The sequence below is a fragment of the Rattus rattus genome, chromosome 4 (assembly GCF_011064425.1).
Source record: "Rattus rattus isolate New Zealand chromosome 4, Rrattus_CSIRO_v1, whole genome shotgun sequence".
Taxonomy (NCBI): domain Eukaryota; kingdom Metazoa; phylum Chordata; class Mammalia; order Rodentia; family Muridae; genus Rattus; species Rattus rattus.
The window spans coordinates 4,987,285-5,012,622 of NC_046157.1; the positions used below are offsets into that span (position 1 = coordinate 4,987,285).

The 25,338-nt window shown below is 45.4% G+C and overlaps 1 protein-coding gene across 2 annotated transcripts in view; it reads left to right on the forward strand.

Annotated features, from left to right (window-relative positions):
* The window catches only part of Yeats2 (YEATS domain containing 2), an 82,456-nt gene that overhangs the window by 37,375 nt on the left and 19,743 nt on the right, over positions 1-25,338 (forward strand). For both annotated transcript variants that reach the window (XM_032899945.1, XM_032899944.1), the window contains 10 exons: positions 2,957-3,196; positions 6,155-6,313; positions 8,189-8,292; positions 10,661-10,768; positions 11,102-11,284; positions 19,349-19,607; positions 19,975-20,136; positions 21,443-21,612; positions 22,243-22,401; positions 25,146-25,322. In XM_032899945.1, the coding sequence (XP_032755836.1) occupies positions 2,957-3,196; positions 6,155-6,313; positions 8,189-8,292; positions 10,661-10,768; positions 11,102-11,284; positions 19,349-19,607; positions 19,975-20,136; positions 21,443-21,612; positions 22,243-22,401; positions 25,146-25,322 (1,721 nt within the window). The remainder of the gene's footprint in view (positions 1-2,956; positions 3,197-6,154; positions 6,314-8,188; positions 8,293-10,660; positions 10,769-11,101; positions 11,285-19,348; positions 19,608-19,974; positions 20,137-21,442; positions 21,613-22,242; positions 22,402-25,145; positions 25,323-25,338) is intronic.

The following is a 25,338-nucleotide window of genomic DNA, read 5'->3' on the forward strand; positions in this document are numbered from 1 at the left end:
GAGTGGCTCTCAACTTCTGGGTCTCAGCCTCCTGGGGGCGCTCAACCAGTGTCCTTAAAGCAGAGCCGTCTCCAGCCCCTACATTTTTATCCTTTTCTGAAAACTTTCTGGTTCAGGTTCTGATTGTGTGAATAGGACACTTTATAATGTTACATATTTAATCTTAATTCTGTAAAAAATATAACATTCAACATCAACATCTTATATTTTATGATTTTTATCATTCAATAAGAATATAAATTTGTTAATGTTCATTTAAGTTTTTAAATATAAGCAGTTGATTGCCAGGTAAACCTGGGAGGAGTAACCTGCTCAGGTAAACCTGAGGAGGGTAGAAACACCTACTCAGCTATAATGGCCTTTGCGTGCATGAGGACCTGGACTCAGATGCCCACTCAATATAAAAGCTAGATGAAGCCGTATATATCTGTCACCCTTCGCTGGAGTCCAGAGACAGGTAGGCTCTTGGCGCTCACTGGCCGGTTGTAGCCAGTTGTAGCCATTGTAGCCGGTTGGTGAGCTCCAAGTCCAGTGAGAGCAGCTGAAGAAGTTACTAGTGCATGCGTGCACACACACACACACACACACAAACACACACACACACAGAAAAACATACACACAAACACACACAGACAAACACACCCACACAGACAAACACACCCACATAGACACACACACACACACACACACACACACACACACACACACACACACACACACCCCTGTCTAAAACTCCTTCAAAGACTCCCTCAGAGGTACTTGTCCTAGTGACTCCAAATCTAGTCAAGTTGACAATGAGAATCAGCAATCAGAAGTCCAGTCTCTGTCGCCGTGACTTACAAATGCATTGGTTTTAGATTATTTTATTCGATGTGTGTGAGTACTTTTGTTTTATGTCTGTATGTGCACCATGTGTATGTTCGATTCCCATGGAGATCAGAAATTGAGTACCAGATCCCCTGGAACTGAATTACAGATGTTCGTGACCCAGGATGTGAGTGCTGGGTACTGACTCTGGGTTTTCAAGAGAGTGAGTGCTCGTAACTGCTAAGCCATCTCTCCAGCTCCAACATTACTTTTGAACCCTTACTGAATATCCCTTAATGGCTTATATTCATCTCAGAATGAAAATGCAGGAGTCTTCACGAGTCTCCCAAAGTATTTTTTTTTTTCCTTTTAGTAATTCATTTTGGGTTTTGAGGCATGGTTTCTCTGTGCGGCCCTGGCTATCTTGGAACTTTCTCAGTCGACCAAGCTGGCCTCGAACTCACAGAGATCTGGCCGTCTCTGCCTCCCGAGTGCTGTGAGTTTTTAGATTTATTTTGATGTATGTGTATCACTGTGTGTGTAGCACATGTGTACAGGAATTTACTAAGTCTTAGAAGTGTCAGATCCTATGAAGCTGGCGTTAACAGCAGTTGTGAGCTGCCCGGTGTGGGAGTTGACTCACTTGGTCCTCTGCAAAGAGTGACAAATGGTTTTACCATCGAGGCATCTCTAACCTCATAAATGAGCATGGCTCCAGCAGTTCTAGCATCGCTCAAAAGCCCGAGTTCAAAGTCTCTTCTAAGACTCAAGGCAGTCTGTCAACTGGACCCGAGAATCAACGAGAAGTTCTGTATACTTGTACCATGCAGTGGTACAGAGTGAACACTCATTCCCAACAGAAGGAATAAGGCGTAGCAAAGAAATACTGAACCAAAGCAAATACCAAATCCTGCAGTTCCATGTCTGTCATCTCGGCTCCAACAACCTGGATCCCACCAGTGTCCTACGACCTGTTTCTAGCCCTGTACCTTCTGGAGTTTGCGTGCTTGTAAGTCAGCACCATGTAGATTCTGCTGGTTTCGCTGCTGCCAGTTCGAGACATGGCCTGACACCCCTGGACCATACTCCAGCAGCCCGTGTGGCTGAACAGGACTTGTGCAGGCTTTGTCTTCTCAGGGTTTGCAGTCAGTTTGCTTCTAAGCCCTCTGCTTGTGGAGGCCCATATTCTAGGCCATGTCCTGCCATCCAGATGCAAGCACTTCCTTCACGGTGTTAACCTCCTTTACGACGACTGCTGCTTTGAGAGCACCCGTTCTGTTTACCCTGAGTCTGTGCCCCTTAACTCACCAAACGCACACTTTCTGACTTCTCATTGTGAACCCCAGTACACACAGTGAGTGATAGCCTCAGGTCAGCCTGAGTGTTAACACTCCCTTACTCTGCCAGTCAACTGCGTCCAGAGTTTAAATTCAACCTCACTCAAATCACTATGTCTGGATAGAAAGCAGCCAGTGTTGGTAGTGGTTTGTTTTAGTTTTGGTTGTGTGTTTGCTTACCTGAGTATAACATAAAACAGCTTCTAATCCAGCTCTCAGCAGAGTCCTTAGTCCCCTGTTAAGCCCCATGAACACAGTCTTTATGTTAGTCAGCTGTCTGATCCTCTGTAGTCCCACCAGAACAGCCTTTACATCAGACCCTGATCACAGCCTACCTACGGCTTGGCTTTCATTTGTCTTTCCTCCTAAATGCTAGTCCCAAAGGCCTGTGAAGCACATATTCACGTTTATCGTGACAGCAACCTCCCTTCTGGTCCATGGTGTTCCTGGAACTCTGTGTTAATGACTTCTCACTGACCAGAGGAATGCTATCACTCACAGTCAGAGCGGGCGTCTCTTCTCAGGTAAACGTCTCTGGAAATTCCCACAGATGCACAGGTGTGTCTTAGTGACCTTATGTTGATAAGCAAGGTCAGCTGTCACACCCCTAATTGTTTTACCTGAGTTAGGAGTCTGAATACAGGGTTTATTTTCTCCCAAAAATATCTAAGGGGGCAGTTGATATTCATTTTGTGCTGACAGTTGTTTTAAATGGATTTGAACTGAGTAACGTGGTAACAGTTCTGCTTACTTCCACAGCTGGAAGGTGGTTCAGAGTAACTGATTTTATCATGTCACTGCATTTCAAACAGGGTTCCCAGACAGTGCCGAAGCCGAGAGACACAGCACATTGTATTCCTTACCGTCGTCCTTGGAGAGAACCCCCACTAAAGTGACAGCAGCACAGAAGGTCACCTTCAGTTCACATGGCAATTCTGCCTTCCAGCCCATCGCATCGAGCTGCAAAATTGTGCCACAGAGTCAGGTGCCTAATCCCGAGTCACCCGGCAAGTCCTTTCAGCCCATTACCATGAGCTGTAAGATCGTCTCAGGTACGCAGAGCCCTTGCTGGAGACAATGTGGGTGGTGCTCCCTAGGTGGGGAAACATCAGACTATCAGACTGGCCTAGAAGTTACCGTTTAGCACGGGCTGGCCAGGAACTCAGGTGTTCCTCCTTACTCCGCCTTGCAAATGCTGACATCACAGGTAAAAGCCACCCAACCCAGCTCAGAGAGATGCCTCTACACCAACCGCCATGTGTATCAAAGGACAGTTAACCACTGTTCTTAGGCAAAGCTGTCCCAAAGAAAAGTGCAAGTCATTTATATGGAAAGAATTTCTGAATAGGGTGGAGAATAGAGGCCCAGGGTATCCATTCCAGTTGTCTCCTGGTAAATGTGTGTTCTGCTGTATTTTAAGATTAGAGTTGAGTTTGGAGAGAAACAGGTCTTTCTAAGGGCTGAGTTGGTGTGGAATTGAATTGCCTTTTATTATTCTCTAACCATTGCTAGAAAACTGTTGATCTCTGAACAGTTATTCTAAGACTTCCTTTGTGCCGAGGGCCTTTATCTTGTGACAATTTACATTTATGTTAACCAAAGGACATATAACATAGGCTGTACTTCAGGAAGGACAGTAGGGGTAGTTGAAAGCGTCTAAGAACGGGGAACACTTCTTCATAATTTTGCTTCATGTGTATGAATGTTTTGGCTCTTGTATGTTTGTGTGTTGTGGTATGCCTGTGGAAGCCAGGAGTTGAAGTCTCGGGTCGTTGTGAGCCACTGCGGAACAATCCGAGTCTTCTGTCAGGGCCGCCCGTGTTCTCAAGCGCTGCGCTGTGTCTCCAGCCCCTGCGTGAACTTTAAAAGAAGTAAAATGGGAATATTTACTGCTGTCCATGGATAGCTAAGCAAAAATATAATACAAATCATTACAGTCAACAGGGGGTAGCAGTCCCGTCCTGTAATTAAATCTGCTACTGAAATTTGAAACTCCCTGTTTCCGAAGTGGAGTAAACTGGACGTGTAAATGATTTGAGGCTGAGAAATTGACAGAGGACAGCTTTGGTGGGGTGGGGTAGGTTCTTAGGTGTGTTTAGCTGTGCATGAGTAGAGTTTGAGAACATTGTTTGAGATTCTGCCTATGGCATACATAAATCTTGATAGAGATTTTTGTTTACTGTAAGTAAATTTCACATTTTCCTATTTAAATATATTCCAAATCAAAACACAGAATTCCTTAATCTAGCTGTTTATTTACTGGTTTTCTTTGAGTATTCAGTATTATAAATACCAGCCTATGGTATTAAGAGATTTATCATACCAAAATACACTAGTTCTACATTGTGAATATAAGACACTGCTTTTTGGATATTTTTAATATAAAAATATATTTACCTTATTCCTTATCATCCCTCCAACCCTTCCATGTGTTCATCTTTTTTTTAAATTATTGTTGTGTGTGTGTGTGTGTGTGTGTGTGTGTGTGTGATTATATAAATGTAAACTTTTGGGTTTCTGCTTGTGTGTATATTTTTTGGGTTGATCACGTGAGATTGGATAATAATTTAGGGTGCTCATGCCTGGGGAAGAGCTTTCCTGGCAATTTTTAAGTGCCTAGGAAATTAAAGGGCGAGGCCCTTACAGTTCTCTCCATTTATGTTGAAGTAGACAAATTGTTGAGATTTCGAGGCCTAAGCTAATGGATAACTACAATCATTCACTTATTTATTTATTTATTTATTTATCTATTTATTTATTCATAAGACAGGGCTTTTTCTGTGTAGCCCTGGCTGTCCTGGAACTTGCTCTTTAGACCAGGCTGGCCTCAAACTCAAAGAGATTTGCCTCTGCCTCCCAAGTGCTGGTTTTAAAGATGTATGCGGCCGCCGCCACCTGGCACGTATTTGTTATTCTCGTGAATGTTGTTAGGATCACTTGCCATAAACAAGATGGTAGTTAAAAGCACCCATAAAATGAATATCCACAATAAATGCTGAACAAAAGATCGGAACCTTGCTTGTTAGTGTTTGATTGTTATCTCGGTCAGGTAAGGGCATTTGAGATTTATATAAGTATCCCTCGTTTCTTTCCCATATGATGAGTTCTGTGTTGTTCAGTGAAGGAGAGAAAGGAGCCTTTGTTAGGGACAGACACACAGGGACAGATCCAGAGTCGTATAACAGACAGAGACAATGGAAGACTAAAAGAAAAAAAAAGAGAATTCCAACCTGGGCTGGCTTTTGGTCAGTGACACCAAGAGAACACAAAGATCTATTTCCTTCTGAGTCCTGGGTGCTGGGATTAAAAGCCTATGCTGCCACCTTTAATGTGCATGCCAGGGGGTCTTGTTAAAATGCAGGCTGATTTTGAGTAGAGGTTAAGGGTGGGCCCAGAGAATGTATGTTTTTTGAGACAGTCTCATTATGCATCTCTAATTGGCCTGGACTCGATATGTAGAGCAAGCTAGCTTTAAACTCACAAAGGTCTGCCTGCCTTTGCCCCTTGAGTTCTGGGATCAAGGCATGTGCTACCTCAGCTGGGCTCAGAATTGTTTCCTTTTTAACTTTTCCCTTTTAAAGTTTTATGTGTAGGGGTGCTTTGCCTGTATGTATGTCTAGGAACCACATATAAGCAGTGCCCATGGAGACCAGAAGAAGGCTTTAGGTCCCCTAGAACTGAAGCTACAAACAGGCATGGGCCGCCATGTGGGTGCTGGGAATTGAACACCCAAGTCCTAGGGTGAGCACGAGTCAAGTCCTCACAGCTGCGGCGCCGTCTCCTGCCCCAGAGTCTGTTTCTAGTTACTTGTTCCGTTTGCTGCTCCTGGTCATGAAGTGACCCTGGTTACTCAGGTGCACAGCGTAAGACCAGACTGCCTGCCTCAGCTACACTGGTACAGCCCTGCTCAGAGTCTGAAGTGCTGGGCCTGCTCTCTTCTGATAGTTACCTTTGACCTTGGCACCTTCCTAATTAAAGTGTGTTTATTTTCTCTCCTTTAATTAACAAAGGTTCTCCAATATCAACTCCAAGTCCATCACCACTGCCTCGCACACCAACTTCCACTCCGGTTCATTTGAAGCAAGGCTCTGCCAGTGCTGGTATCAGCAACCCCCACGCTATTGTGGATAAGCCTGGGCAGGCTGCTGGGGCCTCCGCCCCGAGTGCAGGTGTGTGCAAGCGCTATTCCCACCCTGCACACTACTATAGATAGTGGCCACCTCAGGAGCCCATCTGTTAGGACTGATGGAGTCCTAGCGTGAGCCCTCCCTCTGTAATACGCGTATGTAAGTGGAACCCCGTACTGTTTCTCTGAGGAAGGGTCCCTGTCAGCGTTTAGGGATTAGAATCCTTTCTGCGGTCTACACTGCCCTGTAGTCATCTGCATGGTGCCTGTCAGGGTTTCTGGTTCTGGTCTTGGTTCTTACTCTTCTTTTACTAACGTGGTATCCATTTCCTTCATTCATCCCATGTTTATACACATGCTGCTAAGGTGTAGCCTTCCTTGTTAAGGGAATGATGAAAAGAGAAATCACATGAAATCAATGATCTTAACGTAATGATGCTGTCCCAGCCCACACACTACTATAGACAGGGCTGTCCCACCCCACACATTACTATAGACAGGGCTGTCCCACCCCACACTACTATAGATAGTAGTGAACTGTCCCACCCCACACACTACTATAGATAGGACTGTCCCAGCCCACACTACTATAGATAGTGAACTGTCCCACCCCACACTTTACTATAGATAGTGGGCTGTCCCACCCCACACACTACTATAGATAGGACTGTCCCAGCCCACACTTTACTATAGACAGTGGGCTGTCCCATCCCACACATTACTATAGACAGGGCTGTCCCACCCCACATACTACTATAGACAGGGCTGTCCCACCCCACACATTACTATAGATAGGGCTGTCCCATCCCACACATTACTATAGACAGGACTGTCCCACCCCACATACTACTATAGACAGGGCTGTCCCACCCCACACATTACTATAGATAGTGAACTGTCCCAGCCCACACATTACTATAGATAGTGGGCTGTCCCACCCCACACACTACTTGGGCTATCCCATCCCACACATTACTATAGATAGAGCTGTCCCACCCCACATACTACTATAGATAGGACTGTCCCAGCCCACACACTACTTGGGCTATCCCATCCCACACATTACTATAGATAGGGCTGTCCCACCCCACATACTACTATAGATAGGACTGTCCCAGCCCACACACTACTTGGGCTATCCCATCCCACACATTACTATAGATAGTGGACTGTCTCACCCCATACACTACTATAGATAGGACTGTCCCACCCCACACACTACTATACTTAGGGCCGTCCCGCCCCATATACTACTATACATAGTGGGCTGTCCCACCCCACACACTAATACAGATAGTGGGCTGTCCCACCCCACACATTACTATAGATAGGACTGTCCCACCCACACACTACTATAGATAGTGGGCTGTCCCACATAAGTGTTTTTATTTGTTTTGTTTTGTTTTTATGCGTAGCACTTTTAGTGGTTTCGTGTAGAAGTCACTTGAAAGGCACTACTCTCAGTGTATTTAGGTGCACTGGGCTGTCTTCGTGACTACGTATTGTTTTAGGAATCAACCACAACTCTGAAGACACGTTTGGTAGATGAAATAAGTTATAGAGTATCTCTTTAGATCTAACCCTATTATTTACTATTGATAATTAAGTTATTTTTATCAGAGCTTGAAAGCCATCGTGTAGCTGTGGGATAACACAGGCAGCATTTGGCAACAGGTGCAGTAGAAGTTGGCATTCAGTGGAGTGTGTGTGCATGTCCCTGAGTGTCTTTGTCTGTCTGTCTGTCTCTGTGTGTATGTGTGTGTACCTGTGTGTGTGTGTGTGTGTTTAGATTTTTAGGGTTTTGAATTTTCAATCCTTAGAAGCGAACAGTAAATTGGAAACAAAGAATGATTTAAAATTACATCTTGTAAACTTTATTTTGTTGATACATAATTTTTATATCTCTCTTGCTTATCAGGAAGTCCTACAAGCAAGCTTCCAGTGGCTTCTCAGGCTTCCCAAGGAACAGGGTCCCCTGTTCCTAAAATCCATGGAAGTAGTTTCCTGACATCCACTGTGAAGGTACGCGCTCCCTGCCTTACTATTCTGAGCTTTGTTAGCTCACTCTCCTCCTGGAGAGGAGGGCGGTTCTCAGCCAGTGTTAGTTTGAAAGCTCAGTATGGGGAAGGAAGAGCAGCCTTACTTACTTAGCAGAGGGTGCAGCTTTATTAAAAAGACTCCTTTAGAAGCTGGAGAAATGGCTCAGCTGTTCAGAGTGCCTACTGCTCTCGCCAAGGTCCTGAGTTCAGGTCCCAGAAGCTACATAGCAGGCACAGCTACCTGTAACTCCAGCTTCACAGGATCTCATGGCACTTCTAGCCTTTGTAGGCACTGCACACACACGTACAGAGTCACAGAGACACACGTACATTCTCTATAAAAGTATTTGTCTGGCAGCATGTTTCCTGGTAGTACAAGGAGCAAACCTTATCCCCTTTGCACACAGAAGCCTTACTTAGTAAGTTAATTAATTCAAAAGTAATTCTTAACATCTTCAAGGTAGAGAATAGTTCAGAGTATGACCTTTCCATACAATGATCTGACTTCTTCACACACTGATGAAAGATCTACTCAGTGTTTGGCAAAAGCACTTCCCTGATTGACTCCTGTTTACTCAAGATGATTCTCTTAAGTGGAAGCTTTCAGATGCAGGCTCCTGTCTGAGTGGCTCTGGGAATGCAAATCTCTTAGTACCCAACCCAGCATTCAATTCCTCTTAGTTGACAGTGATCACAGACCGTTTTCTGATCAAAATGAGGTTTTCTTGTAGTAGCTCCCTTGAAAATCTTACTTCTACCATTTATTTTTTAATATTTGTTGCTGACATTTCATTGTGTAGACAAGTAGGAGTCTTAACTTTAATTCTTTCCCTTAAAGTTCAGTGACGGCACGTTATCTGAGGTCTGGCTTTGGCTTTTGTAGTGGAGATTAATGTTTTTTTTTAATCTCACTATGTTCTGTTGCTTTCCATTTTCTGTTCCCACCTCAGTTTTAATTTCTTTGTGTGTTTGCTTGTTTCGTAGTAAACTTTCACTGTGTGGTCCAGGCTGGAGTGCAGTACCTTCCCGCCTCAGCCTCCTAAGGTCCAGGATTACCTTTGTCTAGAGCATTGTGTTCTTCTGTTTTTTCTTTCTTTGGAAAACTTATTTTCCAAATGTAAAACTCATTTTACATTTATCTGTGTTACAGATAGTGGGTGAATCTTTCAATGCAAGTTGAGAGTATATAAGAAAAAGCATGTACACTAAGACATCACCATTCTTTGTTAGAATAATTTATTTAGTGTCTATGCTTTAGGAATACAAAGCCAAATACAATCCCTGTCCTTTACCATCTGGCAAAAGAGTAGACACACGGACCAATAAAGAACCAAATACTAGGAATGGACGTAGAGATCAGCTGGTGTGCTCCTGTCTCCTCACCCCAGACAGAGAGCCAACGGCAGATCAAAGTCCACCCTGGTAAACAGTGAGTTTTATTGATGTTACTTACATAAGCATAGGTTAGGGGTCGCTTACAGGGGCAGAAATGACTCAAAAGCAGCTGCGTCACCAAAGCGCGGCCCAGGACGGGTGACAGCGCACAGAAGCGAGGGAACGTGGAGCACAGTGCACGGCCTGCAGGCAGCTCAGAAGGTTAGAGTGCCCTTTCCTAGTGACTGCTGTTCAGGCAGCTCGGCAGGCTTCTGCTTCTTCCTGGCTGGTCTGGTCTCAGGAGTCTTTCCTGCAGCTCGCCTTGTCCGAGAGTGACTCTTAGCAGTCTTTAGTGCTTACTCCGAGAAGGAGAGCCCTAGTGAGTCTGCCCAGCTATTGTGAGTTGCTTACCTTGTGTCTTCAAGAGTTTCCCTGGGAGGTGGAGCATTTTAATCTCCAGGAAACTGCTACACAACACTGGTGCAATGCTTGCCCAACATGCACAGAGCCTTGCGTCTAGTGCCCCGTGCCACATACAAACCAGTGCGAGGTTGTAAGCATGTAATCCTGCAGTCGGGAAGTAGAGGCAGGAGGGTCGTCTTCAGCTAGACAGTGAGACTAACCTGCGCCACCTGACACTGGTCTTACGGACTTGACCTGGATCAGGATGTGCATGAGTCACCTTTTGCTGAGCTGTTTTCCTGGGTTTTCAGGTCGGGTCTCGCCGTTTAGTTCAGGCTAGACTTAAACTAGCAGTCCTCCTGTGTCAGCCTCCTGTGCAGTGAGTTATCACCGCTGCTCACATGGGATTGCACACCTCAGTTTTCATTTGCTGTCTTTGTTCTTTTGTGTTGTTAGATGTGGTGTGTTTGTATTAAGTGGCTAGTGTTAATGTTATTGTATTAAGTGTGCTAGGTGGCCAGACTATCTGGAATCGTTCTTTCTGGCCTGACATATCCTAACTGTCTTACACACAGCAGGAGGACTCTTTATTTGCAACTATGCCACCTCTTTGCCCAATTGGTAGTCACCCTAAAGTGCAGAGCCCAAAAGCTGTTACTGGAGGACTTGGAGCTTTCACAAAGGTGAGTGAGTGCCACAGCCTTGACCGCGTCTCCCCACCCTTTAAATAGGCCTGAGTTCTGAGGTCACGGCCTACCTGGTCTCCCTCTGCTGCCCTCCTACCCTGTGGGTCTCTGTGACAAGTGAGAGAAGCAGGGATCAAGTGAGATAGTGTTCGGCCCCTTTCCCAGCTCTTAAGGACTCCATGAAAACCGTATTTGACCTTTCTCGTGGAGCTGCACTGTACATCCCAAGCTTCACTGATACTGCAGAGACTAGATTCAGATATTCATAGTGGGTCCTTCCTCCTCCTCCTCCCTGTGGGGTACTCATTCAGTGTCATTGCATGTTGCAAGGTGATCATCAAACAGGAACCTGGAGAAGCTCCTCACGTGTCCACAGCAGGCGCTGCAAACCAGTCAGCATTTCCTCAGTATGTGACTGTGAAGGGGGGTCACATGATCGCTGTGTCCCCTCAAAAACAGGTCCTAAGTGCTGGAGAAGGGACAACTCAGTCTCCAAAGATTCCACCCTCCAAGGTTTGTATGGGTTTGGGATGGGAGGGTCATGTTCTAGATGTAAAAGTTATTTGTCTGCCTAGTTGTCAGGTGCCAAAATGACTATGACAGCCAAGTCATTGATCCCATACTAACCTATACCTGTGTATCTAAGCCCCGTTGGAAAAGACCCGGTCCGTTGATGTAATGCAGGTCCGTTGATGTAATGCACATGTGCTCTTTACTGTCTGTCCCTGACAAGAGTCAAGGGTGTTTAAACAGAAGACGCGGCTCAGTCTAAGGGGCGCAGGGACAAAGTAGCCTCTGCAGCAGTAAAAGCAACCGGCTTCATGCGCTTTCTGTGTGATTTACTTCTCAGTGGGAGCACTGTTTTGACCTGTCGGCTTCTGAGAGAGTGCTGCACTGAACAGCTCCAGTGTCCAGGCTGTGTGTTTTGTTTTGAGATAGGAAGATCTCAGACTCCAGGCAGCCCTCGTACCTCACCATCCCAGATGCGAGGGTTCCAGTGTGTGCCGTTTGAATCTCTCATCCATTGTATTTATAATTTAGAAATACCAGAGGATAAACATGGAGTACTGTGAAGCAGCATATTTTCTACATCAGTTGCACAATCCATAAGTGCTCATATGCCAGGCCCCTCGTGTGTGTCTGTGTATACACTATGCCTTAAACTATACCTTAAACTATGCCTTAAACTATACCTTAAACTATGCCTTAAACTATACCTTAAACTATACCTGAAAGGCAGGCACTCTTCACCCCCTTCTGATAAGCGTGGCAATCCTGAGTTTGAGGGGCTAGGGACCTTCCTGGAGAGTGCATGAGCATATAGCGTGTAGTAGTAAGTGGCAGAAGGCTTGAGCTCCAAGCTAACCATTGCAGAGCTGGTGAGATCTGCCTGCTGTTGTCTCTGACCTAAGCATGCTTTGGAAATGTAGATTATCTGTGTTAGCGGGTTTGCTCTAACGCTTTTGAGAATGTTTTGAGGGTGTTTATATTTCAGCTTCAAAGCTCAGGCAGTCTAGGAGTGGATTGTTTTGAGAAGAATATTCTAAAATGGAAGACAGTATTACATAATTTGGGTTAGTTTAGATAAATAGATCTCTCTGGGGATAGAGGTGAAAATTCAGGGTTACAGGTTGCTTTTAAATCTCTAAGGTTTCCAAACCGATCTAATCAGACAGTTCATCTTCTAAATTTAAACATAGCAGTTCCTAATCTGTCCCACATTTTCTGTGCCAGTATTTTCTCAGGGGCCTTGGAATCTGCTTTTTTCCTAAGCTGCCCACTGATTCATATGCCCTGGCCAGTTAGACCGTCCCACAGCCTTGCCCTGAGTCAGATGCCCTGGCCGGTTAGACCGTCCCGCAGCCTTGCTGTGGTCCTCGGGTGAGGGTTCCAGTCACTCCTCCAAGAGTCAGTAGTTGTTTGTAGATGCTGCTTTGCTGTGGTCCACAGCAGAGGGTGAGCCCGGGGCTTCCCGTGTGTTAGACAGGCATTCTGCAGCTCAGCTGAGCTTTCTTTCTACCTTTACCTGTAGCCCACACTGCCCAGCAGTCCGCTGCCCCAGAGGAGTTGGAGATGCTGTAATGGTGGTCCTGAGTCACCAGCTGGCATTGTGTGCTTAACTTCCTGTTCAGCCTTGTCTTACACATTCCCTTTTTTAACCTTTTCCTTAATTTTTATGTATGTAGGTCTTTTGCCTAAGTGTGTGCCTGTACACTCTGCACATGCAGTGCCTCTGAGACCAGCAGAGGGCATCATTCCCTTGGGACTGCAGTTACAAACAGCTGTGCCCTGTCATGTGGGTGCTTTTAGCCGCTGAGCTATCTTTCTAGCTCCTTATACTGTATATATTTAAAGAATATTAGACTTCATACAGTGATACAGTTTTCTTTTTGTTTTACATTTATGTGTATAGGGATACAGACGTGTCACAATACATGTGATAGGAAGTCAGAGGCCAGGTGGCTGGAGTAAGTTTTCTTTATCAGGTGGGTCCCAGGGATCAAACTCAGATGGTCAGGTTAGGCAGCAAGTGCCTTCACCCACTGAGCTGTCTCATTGGCTCAAGAAAATATATTGCTTTACCAATGGGGGAAAGAAACGACTTCATTTATTTAAGGTAGCAGAATACGACAAGATGCCGTCAGAAATCGTACGGCTTGTAGGAGTCGTTTCTCTCCTGCCACGTGGATCTAGGGGGTTTGGTGCCAGTCGTCTTTCCTGACTGAGCCTAGCCGGCCCCAGTGTAAGCTTCTAACTTGGCGCCCAGACCTGAAATAGGTCAGTCTCCACTTTTAACCCCTTTGACGTCCTGCCAGTCCGCTCACCCCACAGTGCTGAGCCATCATCGTCCTGTGGCACAGCTCCACCTCCCTGCTAGTGTCTAGAGGGAAGGTAGGTGGTTTGTGTAAGCATTGTCATGAGTAAGGGAAGAGCCGTGAAGACGCAGGAGAGTGCGAGCGAAGACACCACTGTCTTCCGAGTAGTGCACACACACACCAGCCTCATGACGAGGAGCCGTGTGCACGTGGCATTGCTGCCTACTTGTAATTAAACTAGGAAAGCAAGTCTGTCTGTCTGTCGTACTTAATGCTCAATTAGGGGACTGTAGTCTTCACATTAGCCATAATGTCCAAGCTCGTGGTAAATGTATTTTTACATTACAGTCTTTGAAAAGAAGCAAGTGGTTTAGTAGATTTTAAACTTTAAAAAAAAAACAACAACAACAACAACAACAAAACAAAACCAAAAGCGCACTTGTCTGTAGCTCACTTTATTCTGCTGTTCTGCCTCCTGAGTGACTGTTTTCCCGCTGTTGGGGACAAGGTCCCACCATGTCTCTCAGCACTGAGACTACAACCAGGTGCCACTGTTCTCTGAACAGACATCTGTAGCGGAGAGGTGACCTGGCAGAGAACACTTGCTGCTCTCCTAGGGGACCCACATTTAATTCCAAGCATTCACAGAGCAGCTTATAACCAGTGCCAGGGGATCCAGGGCCCTCTCCTGGGCCCCTCAGGAACCAGGCTTGCATGTAGTACACACATAGGTGCAGGCAGATTATCTATACGTGTAAAATAAAATCTTTGAGCCTTTTAGAATTCCTCAATGTTTCAGTAAGAATAAAAAATAGGTGTGACCAGTTCCCCCACATCACCACTCCACGCTGGCCCCTGGTACTCTCAGACCCTGGCGGTCACTCTCTGGTGTTAGTTCTGGCACTGTAAGGCCATAAAAAAACTAACATTAATTTATCTCAGCGGCGGCTGGTTTCAGTGAGGCACCACATTAGCCTCGCTGTCTTCTGGCCCCAGTGGTCTCTCCACTCCCATTGCTAGTCACCCTGGCCAGCCCTGGCCAGCTGGGAACTCTGGTCCCAGCCACCCACCCGGGAAAATCAAGACTCAACAAACTGTAACCCAGAAATCAGATTACATGTTTAATTCTCAATCCACAACACATCCCCAGAATAAACTCACTGCCAACTAATAAAGATAGAAACCGCCCACCTAGACATGATAAAATTGACCTAGACCACCTAGATTGGTCTCCATCTTGATTCCCCTTTCTCCTCTCTCTCACCTTATAAACACTTTGTTCCCTTCCCACTCTCCACTGTCCAATCATGTATCACCTTGACATCAACCTACACCTTAGGTGTATTTTTTTTTTTTTTTTTTTTTTTCCGGGGCGGGGGACCGAACCCAGGAACCCTGGGCCTTGCGCTTGCTTGGCCTGTGCTCTTCCGCTCGCCTAAATCCCCAACCCCCTTAGGTGTATTTTTAACATATACTTGTCAACTCCTTTTACAATCACACTCCCCATCTTAGTTTATTGCTGTGGTAGATACCGTGATCGCCGTGGTGGGGGAGCATGACGGCATGGCGGGCGGGCGGGCGGGCAGGCAGGCAGGCAGGCTTGGCTCTGAAGCAGCAGCTGAGAGCTCACATCTGGCCCATAAGCATAAGACAGAGAGAGCTAACTGGGAATAGAGCTGGCATTTGAAACAGAAAAGCCCTCACACCCAGCAACACACAGACCACACCTCCTAATCCTTCTCAAAGAGTTCTACCAACTGAGAACCATGCAGTCAAATCTGTGAGTCTGTGACTGTTCTCTTCCAAGCCTCCACACCATCCAACTTGGAGTGGGGTCGTCCTCACCAGCACCAAGTCCAGTTTGTGCTGCCTGGCCCGCCTTGGCCAGTAACCCAGAATGATACCCAATACCTATTACTGGGTGATTTATTAGCTACTAAGGTCTCTAGTTGGGATAGTGTGCTGCCCCTGTTGGATGTTGTCCATTAAGCCTCTTTATATATGTATATATGCATTTTATGAGGCTTCTACAGTAGTGTTTCCATGAGCTTTTTAAGCCTTTAGTGTTCACTGCCCTCCCATAGTTCCTTCTCTACCTCACTCTACGGCTCCCGTCCCAGTTTAACTCTTCCTGTTCTCTTATTCCCCTTTATTCATTTACATGTGTCCCAGCTCCCCTTCCTGGGTTCTCTGGTGCTTTAAACTGCTCAGCCACTCCAGCACTGCTCACCATCACCATTCTTAGTGTCTTAACTGTGTGTGTGTGTGTGTGTGTGTGTGTGTGTGTGTTGTCCACGTGAGTACAGGTGTTGGTGGAAGATAGAGGCCTCTAATCCCCCTGAGCTATCTTTCCAGTCCCTCTTACTTTTTAATGATTCAAAGTTTTCACTGAAATGTTAAAAATATATAATCAGTATCTATATATATCAGATATAAGTAATCAAATGCCTTCTGCTCCATATTTATAGATGCGTATTACTTTAGGGTGTTTTTTTTTTCCTTCAAATGAAGTCCATTTTGTTCTTCCTAGAAATTACTTTGTCCATCCTTTTTAAAAATCCTTACTTTTGTTTTATGTGTATATGGTTGTTTTGCCTGCCTATGTGTCTGCATATCATATGCATGCAGTGCCTGTGGCAGCCAGAAGAGGGCATCATATCCCCTAGAGTTGGTATTACAGACGGTTGTGAGCCACAAGCTGGGTATTGGGAATTGGACCTTGGTCCTCTGCAAGGGTAGCCAGTTCTCTTAACCTCTGAGTCATCCTGTCAGCCTGGTCCACACTTTATTATATTAACACATAGCCTTAGACAACTTGGGATGTCTGTTTTACACAGCATAAAAGATAATTAATTACCTGTGGAGTTCCTTGCAGCTGCTTTTTTGTCAGTGTATTCCTTCAAGTTTTTATACAGGCTTAGGTACTTTTTCACTCACCTTTACTAGTAAGTGATTGTACCATTGTCTCTTACATAGCTGCCTATCTGTGCTCTATTTATAGACATTAAAAACCTTTTTGTGCCAGAGGGATGGTTTTGTTAGTAACAAACAGGAAGACCCAGGTTTGTTCCCCAGGACCCACACATGAAAAGCTAAGTGTGGTGGTACACAGTTGTAGTTCTAGCACTGGAGGGTGGAAGACCGGCTGTCCTAGGGTTTTACTGCTGTGCAGAGATACCATGACCAAGGTAACTCTTACAAAGACAAAACAAATCATTTAATTGGGGCTGGCTAACAGTTTCTGTGTTCTCATCTATTCTCATCACGGTAGGAAGCATTGCAGCACACAGGGAGACGTGGCTGGAGAATGCTGGCAGTATTTTATGAGCACAGATAGTGCTGTGGTGGATATTCTTGTGTACGTTCCCTTGAGTGTATATCTAAAATGCTCTATGTTCAGGGAATCATATTCCTAAAACACAGCTTATACAAGTGTGGGGTTTTCTATTTGGTAGGCAGGCCTCTGTCTCTCTGGAATACTAGTAGATTACAAATGTTCCTGTTTCACAATGTACTCTGGCTAATTCTTCATGTACTCAGCGAGGGGCTTAGGAGAAGGGTTGTTTTTAAGGTGTGTGTGTGTGTGTGTGTGTGTGTGTGTGTGTGTGTGTGTGTGAGAGAGAGAGAGAGAGAGAGAGAGAGAGAGAAAGAGAGACAGAGAGACAGATAGAGACAGATGGACAGACAGACAGAAAGACTGTGTCTGGATGAGTATATGCCAGATACCTGTTAACCAGAAGAAGAAGTCACATCTCTTGAAGCTAGAGTTAGAAGTTAATGTGAGCTGAGACCTGAACTCGGGTCCTCAGGAAGAGCAGCAAACACTCCCAACCTCTGGGTCATCTGCCTCCTCCCTGATTTTTAAGACAGGGTCTCTTGTAGCTCAGGCAGACCTGCAGCTTCTAATTTTGCTTCCACATCTCAAGCGTTAGAGTTCTAGATGACCACATGTGTACATGCAGCCTGTAACCAAGCTTGTAAACCTCTGTTGGGTGAAAAGGGTTGCTGTTCTGTTTTGCCTTAGAAAGCAGAGGGCATTGTTATCAGTAGGGAAAGGTCCTAGGACAGGACCCACATTGTCTTAGGGTTTTACTGCTGTGGACAGACACCATGACCAAGACAGTAAGTCTTATAAAGGACAACATTTAATTGGGGCTGGCCTACAGGTTTAGAGGTTCAGTCCATTATCATCAAGGCAGGAACATGGTGGCATCCATGCAGGCACGGTGCAGGAGGAGCTGAGAGTTCTACATCTTCATCTGAAGGCTGCTAGTGGAAGACTGATTTCCAGGCAGCTAGGACTAGGGTATTAAAGCCCACTCCCACAGTGACACCCCTACTCCAACAAGGCCACACCTACTCCAACAAGGCCACATCTCTAAGTATGCCACTCCCTGGGCCAAGCATACACAGCCATCACACACAGAACTCCCACAAGTTGTCTTCCTGTCCAAATTCCAGACACCAAAATGTACATAAACAATAAATTAGGGAATGGATCCGGTGGCTTCGTTTATTGTGACCTTCTAAAACTACTCATTTAGCATTGTTTCTGTTGTTACTTGTTATTTGTGTGTGTTAGAATGGGCACACATAGCACAGTAGTTGCGTATGTTCAGAGAACAACTCTCGGGAGGGTCCCCTGCTTTCTACTGTATGGGCTCCAGGGATCAAACTCAGGCTGTTAGGATTATGAGGCAAGTTTCTTACCCACTGAGTCATCTCACCAGCCCCAATTACCTCCAATTTAACATTCTACTGCTTACTCTATTAGAGCAAGCTGCTTAATTTTCTTAATTAAAGAAAGCAACTTTACTTTTAGAAGCCAGTTATAACAATTTACTTGTTGCTGGAATTTTTTATTAATAGGGTTGGAGATGTAATTCATATGATAGAAGGTTTGCCTAGCATGTACAAACCCATGGGTTCAATACCCAGCACTAGATAAATTTTATTTGGTGACCCAACTGTTCCTTAATCCCAGCACACAGGAAATAGAACAAGGGGATCAGGATTTCCAGATCACAGTGAAGTTTGATGCCAGCCTGGGATACATGGAACCTAGTCTAAAAACATTACTTTCAATTAAATATCTTTGTTTAAAGGTTTCCCTTTTTACTAAACATTTGTCTTCAAGGAAGGAAAGATTGGGGAAAATAAAGAGGTTCTTCTTCCCAGATTCGGGTAGGCCACCATCACATGGTGAGGAAAAAAAATAGCATCCTTGTGGGTAGACTGCAGACTCCCGAGAGTCATCTCTGAAGAGGGAAGCCACAGGAGGAAGCTCACCGCAGGTTTCTAGTGTGATGTTTGAAAGCTCCTACCTGCCCAGCATCAGGAAATGCTGTCATGGGCTCTGCTCTGTGTGCTCGGCCACTGAAGATGACTTATAAACCTAACACCGGGAAAACCTGTGCTACCTATTAGTGCTCTAGGACTATACAGCGTGATACCAATTCTGTGTGAGAGCTGGACTTTGTGTAAGTCTGTGTATATACGTATGCCTTCCCGTTATGGGGGAAACTTTGAAAGCAGCCACTCAGCCAAGGTTTTGTTTTGTGGCAGCACTCAAACTCTAAGATGTTTTTCTCACATGCCGAGGCACTCTTGTTTGGGACACTTAGGCTTCTGTGCGACACCCCTGTCCCCCAACCTTTGCTATTGCATTGTTCTTGCGAGAGTGGAGTGGCTGTGCCAGCCACAGAGAACTCCCCAGGGCCGTGAGGAGTAACACTGTTGGACTGTTTTCTGCCTTGAACAGGTTGTTGGTGTGCCTGTTGGCTCTGCCTTACCTTCTACAGTGAAGCAGGCTGTGGCAATCAGTAGTGGCCAAATCCTTGTCGCCAAGGCCAGCTCTTCCGTCACCAAAGCTGTTGGTCCAAAACAAGTTGTGACCCAAGGAGTTGCCAAAGCAATCGTGAGTGGAGGTGGAGGGACCATTGTTGCTCAGCCGGTACAGACCTTAACCAAGACTCAGGTCACAGCTGCTGGGCCTCCGAAGACTGGCTCGCAGGGCTCAGGTAACTTTCTCAGTCAAGGATCTCTGCGTTAGAGGCCAGCCTGGTTTAGAGCTCGGTCCAGGACTACACAGAGAAACCCTGGCCCACCCCACCCACTCTCCCAAAAGGACGGGGGGAGAGGGAGAAATAGTTTGGACTGGGGAGATGGGCTCATTGCCATGCAAAATTTAAGATATGGGCTCAGCCTGTTCGTATACAGCATAAATTTATGGAAGGTTTTTCTAGGATATAAATAATTTAAGACATCTAGGAAATGAAATAAGTTTTTGCTCTCTGTTAAGTAGCTATGTTACTGCTCCATGTTTAATTTTAGAATGTTATCCATGGTTGGTTATCTTCTTGTTTTTCTACCCCTCTGTCCTTTTAGTAATGGCGACCTTACAACTCCCAGCCACGAATTTGGCCAACTTGGCAAACCTGCCTCCGGGCACTAAGCTGTACCTCACCACGAACAGCAAGAACCCCTCAGGGAAAGGGAAGCTGCTGCTGATTCCTCAGGGAGCCATCCTGCGAGCTACCAACAACGCCAGTTAGTGCATCATTCATCACTCAGTCCTGGGTCTCTGCGTGGGTCCGTCTTGTCCAGATGAGGGCGGTCCAGCGGAAGACTTTGCCCAAGTGGATTTTATGCATATTTTAACTAGAAAGTGGTTCAAATGATCATAGCCTTAGGGAGTAGCACTGTTATTTGGGGTTTTCTGGGAAGGGTCCATCTGCTTGCAGGGTCCGGGTTGTTTCTTCTGAGGCAGATGTGCTGGGGTGGGAACCACTTGCCTCTGACTAGTTTTTGGTTGTATCACTAGGTTGGGAGTTGGAATGGGGATTCTAGGCTCAGTCTAAGTCTTAAAGCCCGGAGGGCACCATGTACTTTATTCAGTTACATGAAGCTTTTGCTTTGACAGTGTGGGTGTTGAAAATAAGGATTTCCCTCTGAATTGAAGCATGTCGCTGTAGGAGCCAGGTTCACTAGAAATGACATCCCCTGGCTGTTGACAGACTGTCTTAAATACGTAGTCTTGTCGGGCCTGGTGGTGCTTAGATGGGGGCGTGACGATCCTTGCCCAGTGCATTGTTAAGCCACTTGCCATTTCCATGGTGGATTGTCACCACTTACTCTGGTATATTTTCCTCACACCCAAGTACAGTGTCAGAAAGCTTAGTCAGGAAGGGCCAGCCTCCATCGCCGTGTGAGAGCAGGTGGCACCTCTGGCCTCCACTTTGCTCGGGTCAGAGGCTGTTGAAGGACCGTGCTCGTCGTAAGCAAGGTGGGGAGATTGTTAAATGTCCAGGGAGCTCAGCATCACAGAAGGAAAAGGAAAAAAGGCTTTGAAGTGAAAAAGAATTGGGAACTTGGAGCCAGAGATGGCTAATTTGACTTAAAAACGTTGTCTAGAAAATATTAGTATCAGATTTTCATCTTAGGTCACAATGCTGTCAAAAATTAAATTCTTCATTGTAGTCTGAGTGGAGGTGTAGTCAGCTGCCGGTCTCTTCAGTGCAAGTCGAGTGTCCTCTTACCCAGGCTTTGATTGCAGTTCTGTAGAGTTTGGAATTTCTATAGAGACTTTATCAAGTACACTCCAAACACTCTTAACGTGTCCGTAATCTGGAACTTCGAGTGTTAACTTCAGTATCCGAAATGTTTTGAATTCCAGTCTATACAGGCTGAGGGTATAAACAGTCAGCCTCAGTCTTTAAACTCTGGGGAGCTTTCCTTTCTCATCATGGACAAGCATGATATGGAGGACCCGTAGTGTGGGCGAAGCGTCTACGCCCCTCTGTTTTCTCTGTTGCGCTGCTTCCTGTGATGTTCCTGTCACCCATTTTGTTTGCAGACCTCCAGTCTGGCTCGGCGGCTGCTGGTGGCAGTGGCGGCGGTGGCTGTGGTGCAGGGGGAGGCGGTGGCGGTGGTGGAGGAGCAGGAGGAGCCCCGAGTACCTCTGGCCCAGGAGGGGGGCCCCAGCACCTGACGTACACATCCTACATCCTCAAGCAAACCCCCCAGGTCTGGGAGGCCTATGCCTGATCTTGTAAATTATTTAACTACCTGATAAGTACCTTTAATTAGAGTTGATTTCCCTTTACCACTTTAGCCATGTTATAGATTTGTATTATTTTGAACTTGTTTTGAGAGGTAAAAAGATAGATTCAGAAAGATTAAAATAATTGATGTAAGACCTTCCTGCTAAGCTAATGGTAGAGTTTAGATTTGAGCCCTGCATCTTTCTGCCCCAAAGAAAGAGTCTACTATGCTGATCGCCTCCCCTCACCCTATCCACTGTAGCAAACAGTACTAATGTACAGTTGAACTCTGCTGTTAGGAAAATGAAGCCAGAGGCAGCATCAGGTTGTGGTGTTCTGGTTAGTTCAGTGAGGAAAAGCTTTTTTTCCCTTGTTGCTGAAGTCTTTATCCTTCTCCACCACCATATTCAGACGTGGTCCAGACATTCTCATCGAGGAGGGTAGGAGTAAGCCCAGTTGCTGTTTTTAAACCTGTTCTGTAACTGTGATCCAGTAGAGTAGGGCCGGCTTCCCGATGACACTGAGTTGTAGCATGCAGCTGAGATGTTATAGCCTGTAGCTGGAGGCGGTCAGAATTTAATGGATTTTACTGAATTCTTTTTCTCCGACTTAGGGTACATTTTTAGTTGGCCAACCATCACCCCAAACACCTGGAAAACAGCTGACGACAGCTTCAGTTGTTCAAGGAACACTGGGAGTCAGCACGTCGTCTGCACCAGGACAGCAGACGCTGAAAGTCATCTCTGGACAGAAAACAACTCTGTTTACACAGGTGAATTCACACCCTTCTGCATGCCTAACTAACACATGGTAATTTATTCACTTTACATCGTGATCGCAGCCCCCACTCCTAGTTCCCCTCAGATGGCCTCTCCCCCAACCCCACCCTTCACTTCATCTCTAAGAGGGTTGAAGTCCCCACTGGTTCCAGCCCACCCTGATACCTCAAGTCACTGCAGGGCTAGGTAAATTCTCTCTCTCTGAAGTTACCCAAGACAGGATCCACGGGGAAGCAACAGAGTCAAGGTGAGCCTCTGTTCCAGTTAACATTCTGTTCCGTGGTAATTATGCCATTTAATCTGTTTTTCTTTATGCAAACTTTAGAAAATCCAAATGAAGCTAAAGTTACACAAGAAACGAAACAAAATAGCTCAGAAAATTAGAACAAGCTTCAGGTTTAGGAACGTATAATCAGAATGAGAGAAAATAAGGGCAGAGGTTATTCAGATACGTGAGTGGATAACCTTGTATAAATGATAGAGTGTAATTTTTATGGTAGAGACCAAAGTGGGAGCATAGCCAGCTACGTGGGCCACACTTGTAAGAGAGGATGGCCATTCACTTCTATGGAAGACACAGATTGCTCAACTCTTAGCTCTGGCATTTCTACGAAGGGATTTCATGAGAGACTGAGTAGTGAAATAGATTATTTCAGCCGCAACGTGACATAGTCTGACGGTGCAGGATTCCAGTGTCTTCCGTGGAAAGATCGTCAGTGACAAGAGATAGAGGAGGAGAGCAGTATGGCAGAGCCGTTCCCAGAGCATGGGCACTGGAGCCTCCTTGGGTTCTTGTTTTGCCAGACACATGACATCATAAGACTTTGTGCTCATCATAAGACTTTTTAGATTTGTCACATTGTTATTTAGTGATCATTTGTGTAATTTCTGGAGAAGCCACACTTGCCTTTCCTGTTTTATCCTTTATTAGTGTATTCGTGGGACTTAGTTTAATGGAGTTTGTTTAGCATTTCTCAGGAGACATTGATCAGTGGTTATTTTCTATCTAGTTTGCTTAACTACAATTTTAATTTATTTACTAAATAAAAGACCATTCTAGTTGTTTCTTGATGTTTTGAGGTTCATTTTTTTTCTTTTTTATAATTACTTATCCCCTGTCGGGATCATCAACTAGCTTTTGAACACAGTCAGTTGACTATTTTTCTATTATTATTGTTATTATTATTATTATTATTATTATTATTATTATTATTTTGTACTGGGAAGAATATGGTAGGCTGTGTTTAGATCATTATTCTCAACTGTGTACTTTTTCATTGCCATGACAAAATGGCCGACAGACACAGCGTGAGGGAGGGGGGAGGGGGAAAGGGTTAATTTTAGGTCAGAGTTCTGAGTACAGTCCACCTTGGTAGGACATCATGGCAGCCAGAACAGGAGGCAGCTGGTCTTGTTGCCTCCCAGGTCAGGGAGCAGAGAGATGAGTAAATGCTGGTATTCAGACCACTTCCTCCTTTGTATGCAGCCTGGGTCCCAGCCCATGGGATACTATCACCAAATTTATGATAACTTTAATCCCATCATGTTGACAGGCAAGATTGACCACGTTATAAAACAAAGTTTTATGAATCAAAGCAAAGATCCATAATGAATATTGAATGGCATGAATATTCATCAAACTGTATGGTGGCAGAAATATATAAGGCACAAAGACGAGTCGTTCCATATAGAGAGCAGTTGTCCACATAAAGAGCAGTCGTTCCTTGAATTTTGTTCCCAGCACTCAGGTGACAGCTCACAACTGATAGATCACTGACCCCAGTTCAGGGGATCAAGTGCCCTCTTCTGACTTCTGTGGCACTATATGCATGTGGTACACATAAAGCCCGGCAGGCAGAGCACTCAGACATAAAAAACAAAAATAAACAAATCTTCAATAAAATAAAGGGAGCTTAGAATTATAGAGAGGAAACTTTTTTTCTCCTTTTTTGAGATAGGCTGAACTCAAACTTACAGAGATCCTCCTGCCTCTGCCTCCTGGTATTGGGATTAAAGGCATGTGCTTCCAAGCCTAGTTTGAGGGGAGCTTGTTAAAGATGTCCGAGAACTCAGCTGATCAGCTGGATAAACACTGTACAGAGTTTGGGGGACTGAGGTGATGTATGGCACAGTGGTCGAGTTCTTGCCTCGTTTACCTGAGGCCCTGAGTTTAATTCTCAGCATCAAACCAAATAATAACAATATTAATAGTAGTAGTAGTTACTGAGTAAGTGAGCTCGGCATGCTAATGCTGTAATGCTAGCACTACAGGAGGTTAAGGCAAGAGGATCGAGAGCTCAAGACTAACCTGGATACATAGAGATACGTTTTCTCCAGAAAAGGAAGTTTTATTGCAATGGCATGCCTTATTTTCTGTCCCACTTTCAAGTAAGGAGTTAGGGGGCCAGATGAGGAAATGCAGACAGGCAGGTCTTTGTGAATTTGAAGCCAGCCAAGGCTATAAGAAAGAAATCCCTGTGTATTTCCCATAGATACTTTGATGCAGTTATTTTAAAAACAAAGGGCCTGATATCTTTGAAAATACTATTACATAAAATAATACAGTCATTTATTTGTTCCATTTTAGAGTAAGGGAACCTCAGAGGTTGTAGAATTCAACTTGTTGGAAAGGTTCATACATACGTCACAGTCCTCATTGGCGAGACTCTTAAATACGCTCAAACGCAGTAGAGAGCAAGCTGTGCAGTGTTGTCCTTCAACCTTTTGATTGCTGCAGGCAGCCACTGCGGGGCAGGCATCGCTGCTGAAGTTACCTGACAACACCCTCAAGTCTGTGCCAGCGGCGCCGCAGCTCGCCAAGCCGGGGACCACGATGCTGCGAGTGGCAGGGGGCGTGATCACAGCTGCCCCCTCCCCTGCCGTGGCTTTCTCAGCGAACGGTGCTGTGCACCAGGTGAGAGGAGAGCAGA